The following is a 6,000-nucleotide window of genomic DNA, read 5'->3' as shown; positions in this document are numbered from 1 at the left end:
AATACCATATGATACCATGCTGTTCACCTTGTTTTGTTTGTTTCTGAAAATAATTTAAAAATTGTTTGCTTTATAAGATTTGCCTCTGAAGATCCTGCTAGGATAAAAAATGTACATCCCTCAAACGTTTACATGCTTCAATGGTAAGATTTTATGAGTACGAGAGAAAACTACCATGTCATTGGGAATTGGAGAGCCAATTCCCTTTATTCCAGCTTCAAACAAGTCTAGGTAGGTTGATATGTTTGGTATGAGTTCTTCCCTTTGCAAATGCTATATATATTTACCCCCACCCTCCACTCCCCGCTCCTACCACCTACTTACTTGCTGTGATCACATAAGGAGTAAGACATCTTTCATTCCATGTATGATTTAGCTGCAGTAATATAGAGATCAGAAAGCCTTTTTCTTCCCTACCAAAATGATGCATTTAGCAAGTGTGAGCCTTATTAATTGGTCACTATTACAGTGTTTATCACAAAACCTTCAGTATAAATTATCTTTATCTGACAGATCCCAGATGTATTCACGATGGTAATGTAACCGAAAATGAATAGTAAAACTAGCAATGCTATACTGTTATGTACCCTTGGCACAAACAAAAATATCATCTTAACAAGCAATTCTTTACAAGAATATAATTTCTTTAATACACAACAAAGTTGACAACTTTGCAGATCAAAAGTTTAATTCTATCTTCTCAGTCTTGCCTCAAGGTGAAATGCACTTTGGGCTTAAGCCAACTGCAAAATTTTCGTATTCTATGTTCTGTGTAAATGAAACTTGTTATTGCAATGTACAAATTCATTCTTTTATTATCTTGTGTGTGTTTTGTTTCTACAATCCTGAAATCTTCAAAGTGTTCACATTATGGTTTGTAATTTATAGACATGGATGTTTCTATCCAATATTTGAGTGTTTTATTTAGAAATTTCTTATGGAGAAAGCAATATAGTTACCATATTAACATTGAAACATGTACTGTTACCATGGTTACAGGAGATTAAACAGGATGTTTCAGAATTGTAAATGAAGCCAAAATGTCATTAATTACAGCACACATAACTCACACATGAAGTCAGGAAATAAAATATCTTTCCTTGCCACTGTCATCATAAACTTCCACAATATGATACGTGATTGGTGAACTAAACTCTTGTGGGAAATAAGTTTCCATTTTTTTTTTTTCAATCTGTTGGAGATGAGGATGGGCACTGCAGTTTTAATTCAGGATGAGTCATCCAGAATGTGCAAGAGTGAGATCTTAATATCACTGCTCTGCACCTTACAAACAATAAGATAATGGGATGGATGGTCAAAGGTCATGTTGCAACATCTCACCAGCCACTTAATGTACACATAGTACCATGATAAATGACTGGTTTACATTGCAACTACAAGATAATGCATGGATGATAGAAGGTGACTGTTACTGTGTCTTATTCACTCAATGTGCACACAGTACCATATATAATTGGGGCTGAACGTAACACATCCTTCTCACTGGTTAAACCCTGCCATAATAATTCATGCAGAGAATAACACCTGGCTGAGGTAGCACACCTCTACGATAACATGTAAGTAGGGGAGTGACTGTTCATCATCACAGCCATGCCATAGGTTATTGTACTGTCCTACCTTTAGCCATCCAATAATGGTATTATGTACTATGAAACTAAAATGTATGTGGGTATTCAATAGAATATGGTGGAAATGGGTGTGTAGATTAGTGCATGCTTTAGTTGGGATGGGGATGGGGACGGGGGTAGTTGAAATAACGAGGTAAGAGGACAAGGCTCCATACCCTGTCTGGTACCTCTTGCACCGCTTGTCTTTCCTAACATCCTTCCTTGTTATTATCCACTTCAGCATAGCTTTAGTGTATCAGTGTTGACAACTCTAACCATCTGACCCATGCTTGCAGGCAACCTGGTTTGTGCCAAAACGCATAAACCGAGGACTCCTGTTTAGTTTCAGATGGATGGTAAATGATGCTTGGAACTGATGACCGTCTTATATTTTGGTTTGGTATCTTTCATGGTATGTAATTTTAAGTCTGGTGCTGGGGACTGGTTCTGTTGAGGATTCACATTTCCAGTTAAAAGTGGAAATGTGTGCTTGTTCTGGAAATTTAAATCAAAAGGAAAGTGGGAATACCGTGTTAAAAATAGACATTCGATTCTTATCGTAACTTAGATTGTAAATATTGTGGTCATACAATTGGCATGCAGATAAAAAGCCATTATCCTCAATACTGGAGATGAAATTTCATCATATCAAAACCTTCCACAACAAACTGGAGGGACCGTTAGAGAGGGAATTCTCTCTCTTTCTCTCTCCAATCTCGACCTACATAATGCTATCATGGTCAGGCTCAGCTGACTGCCTGAAATAATCTACTCACCATTGATCGCTGCTCTCTGCCTCTTCCCACTATTCCTATTTCTCTCTCCAATCTCGACCTACATAATGCTATCATGGTCAGGCTCAGCTGACTGCCTGAAATAATCTACTCACCCTTGATCGCTGCTCTCTGCCTCTTCCCACTATTCCTATTTCTCTCTCCCATCTCAGCCTTCATAATGCTATCATGGTCAGGCTCAGCTGACCTGAAATAATCTACTCACCCTTGATCGCTGCTCTCTGCCTCTTCCCACTATTCTTGTCCTCGTCGTCTCTCTTTCTCTCTCCATCTCCTCTTCCCGGTACGAGTCAAAGTAAGAGTGATCCTTGAGCTCCTCGCAACTCAGGCGAGCTTCTGGATCCATCTGGAGGCAGCTCTGAAAATATCAACATGGATGGAATCAATATTACTTATTTACCGCATCATCAACTACGTCATCATCATGATGTCATCAACAAGTGAACTTCAAAACTGAAAATTCAGTTTACTACTGGAGTAGTCGTTCAAAACAAGGGATGTTGAGAGGAGACTAGACTACCGTTCTAGCACTGACATAGCAGGAATGGCTCCACTAAGCACCCATCATCCCCATTCCTGCCACCCCTTCCCCCCACCAACCCCTCCTTTGAATTCATCATGTCTATTACAAGGTTTATATATTGAATGTCATGAGGTTTGTATGCTTTACAGCAACAGTCAGCCAGAAGATGTTCTTACTTCTCATTTCAACTTTAACAACCACCTGAAAACTCAATATTCCATGCGTATGTAATTATTGAATAACTATATGAGAGTTTACATGAGAATCAATAAACTTAGCTGCTCAATGAGCTTACAGTATGTGTTCACTATATGTGTCACTACTTGAATGAAAGCAGTAAGTCATGTCTGTATGCATAAGAAGTTATTTAGAGAGTATCTTACCATTGGTGTCATGGTTGAGAACATAAAAACAGCTTAACATTTATTCTATATAGGTAAGTATAATCCTGTCTGAGGGACACACGGGTGGACTCACAATTAACTTAAGCTTTGCATACAACAAGAAAAGAAATTGACTTTTATAGATAATTTGCAACTTCTACAAGCAAGCTCAATTTACTGCATAAGCTGAAATACATTACTCACAGGGTGGGAAATTATTCACTCATTCTGATTGAATTTTTTTTTTTTTTTTTTTTCATTTGACATATTTTGAAGAGTATACCTAATTTCAACATTGCTGGTACAATCTTGGTGGATAACAGGCACAATTTTGGATTCCTTTTACTACATAACAAACATTATGGTACTAAAATTGACTCTACAGAAGCCCTGTTAGTAATTTGACCTTTCTTTAACCCATGAGTCATTCTTAGCGTTATGATTAAGTAAGACACATTGTGAAAGAAATGCACTTTATGAAGTGGAATCGGATAGTAACCTAGATATTTCATTCTTAAGCAATAAGAGACTTTTGAAGTAAATACTCACTCGATTTACGCTTCTTTATTGATATTTTATAACGAGCGCATTACAGCACAATGGTCTATTTTGACTCCATCAAACATACTTTTGTCATTTAGTTCATATTTTGGGTCAATGTGTTTAATGTTGCCATGAGAGACACTGGAAAACAAACAGAATTTGAAATTAAAATACTGATAATTTTTTTGTTTTTTTTTGTTTCATTTCTTTTCATGTTTTGTTGGTAGATGATGACCTCATTCAAGTCATCACAAGTCAAAAGAACTTTTGACAACAAAAAAGTCGAAAGGCTCAGCCTAAAATGAGGGCAAAAAGTCTTTAAAATCTTACGCACTTGCGGCATGACCCAGAAAATATGTCGGGTATTGAATATGTCAAAATGACAGTGACAATTTAAATAATTGAGAATCAGGAGAAATGATTTTGAATTTTTGATGTGAAAAGAAAATGTTGGCAACAGTTGAAATATAAAAGTTAGAAATATGGTTTTATGAAGACGTAAGAAGTACTGGCTACAAAAGGCAATTAAGTTGAGGCAAGTCTGACTGATGCTAAGGAGTAATGAAAGCATTTGTTTGATAAAGTGCTACAGGTCATTTTGTCATGTACAGTTGGTTAATGTGTTCAATACTGGAGAGGGTTTCCTTCTATCCAGTTGTACTAAATATGTGCAATATTGGTTGCTATGGCAGCCAATTTCACACTATGTAACAAATGGTATCATGGAAGGAGCCACCATGCAATGTGGTTGCTATGGCAGCCAAAGTCCAGCATGCCAACAGTTGTACTTCTATGTTGCCTTTAAATCTCATTCTCTCACATGGGCATTTCCAATTGAAATCCTTCGTTTACATCACATTTGCTCTGGTCGAATCGATAAAAGAAGCTGCCAAAGAATATTTCCAACCTTGCATCTGACAGATAGTGAGGTTAAAGCCTCACCAACTTAATTAAAGTCTTAATCTTCTTTTATTCAACAAGTTGGCATGATAAATGAATTTCTAAATTGTTAAAGCAAAACACAAACTGTGAATTGGACTGTCACCTAAGTATAAACAGTAGTGGACTCTGCCTCCCAGCATGCAACTTTGTGGCAGCTTAACATCACAAAATCATAATATATATTATAATAATCTGCCTCCCAGCATGCAACTTTGTGGCAGCTTAACATCACAAAATCAAAATATTATAATAATCAGTACCCCTTGGGTCTGATTATTACAAAAGCTAATATCTGAAACAAGATATTAATATATCTCATAATAGCATTATTGCTTTCAGAGGAACCATAATTCTGTTTCTGTTTATCATAACGATGCTTAATGTTGGGATGTGTTACTCCTTAAGGCTACATGTAATCTTAACATTGAATTAGATATGAATGTCATCTCGATATAAAATACTAATTTCAAACTGTATTTGTCCAATTAAACTTTTTGCTTGACTGTCTAGCATTTTATGCCCTGAGCTGGATATTCAAAATGTTATACTTGACAAGAGTACATTGACTCACCTTTAAAAAGTCAAGAGTCTGGGGAGGAATCGTAGGAAATCTTACTTCTAGAGGTTCCTAAAATGTGAGAAGAGGAGGGGGGAAAAAAACAAAGAAATCAGAAAAATTATGAGTAAGACAGTAAAATATATGTAAAGTTGATATTGCAGAAAATCAAGCAAATGAAAAGAGAGGCATGGGCGTGAAAAAAGAGAGTTAAAAAACAAGTGGAGCCAGAATTGAAGGCCACAGTGGCATACAAAATGCCATAAATAGGAACGAAAAGTAGATTGCACAGTGGACGGCTAAGAATAATGCAAACTTTGAAACAGAGACAACTTGAGTACTTTTGAAATGGAAGATAGAATCAAAATGCTGGCACAGAGTTAAAGGAAAAACAGACAAATAGAATCAATTCCTAGATAACTTGGTAAGGGGTTAAAATCCTTTTTTTTATGGTATGAACTGTTTAATTTGAATTTTCAAAGATAAAGTGAAACAACTTGACCTTAGAAAGGCCATTTTCCCTTAAAATCACTGGCAAAATTTCTTTTCATAAATTAAAACAATGAAACAGTCTCTGTTTACTAGGGAATTTGGTAATGACCACTGTAAAGCATTTCTGAAACTATCCCTG

General features: G+C 36.3%; 1 protein-coding gene across 2 annotated transcripts in view; it reads right to left on the bottom strand.

Annotated features, from left to right (window-relative positions):
• Positions 1–885: 885 nt before the first annotated feature.
• Positions 886–6,000, bottom strand: part of LOC139971927 (cyclin-dependent kinase-like 4) — a 39,699-nt gene continuing 34,584 nt past the window's right edge. For both annotated transcript variants that reach the window (XM_071978774.1, XM_071978775.1), the window contains exons 8-10: positions 5,385–5,441; positions 2,628–2,780; positions 886–2,123 (exon numbers count right to left, since the gene is read on the bottom strand). In XM_071978774.1, the coding sequence (XP_071834875.1) occupies positions 1,974–2,123; positions 2,628–2,780; positions 5,385–5,441 (360 nt within the window). In that variant the 3' untranslated portion in view covers positions 886–1,973. The remainder of the gene's footprint in view (positions 2,124–2,627; positions 2,781–5,384; positions 5,442–6,000) is intronic.

The sequence above is a fragment of the Apostichopus japonicus genome, chromosome 8 (assembly GCF_037975245.1).
Source record: "Apostichopus japonicus isolate 1M-3 chromosome 8, ASM3797524v1, whole genome shotgun sequence".
Classification (NCBI taxonomy): domain Eukaryota; kingdom Metazoa; phylum Echinodermata; class Holothuroidea; order Aspidochirotida; family Stichopodidae; genus Apostichopus; species Apostichopus japonicus.
Note: the sequence above shows the minus strand (reverse complement) of the source record. Positions and strands in the feature narration are given on the sequence as shown.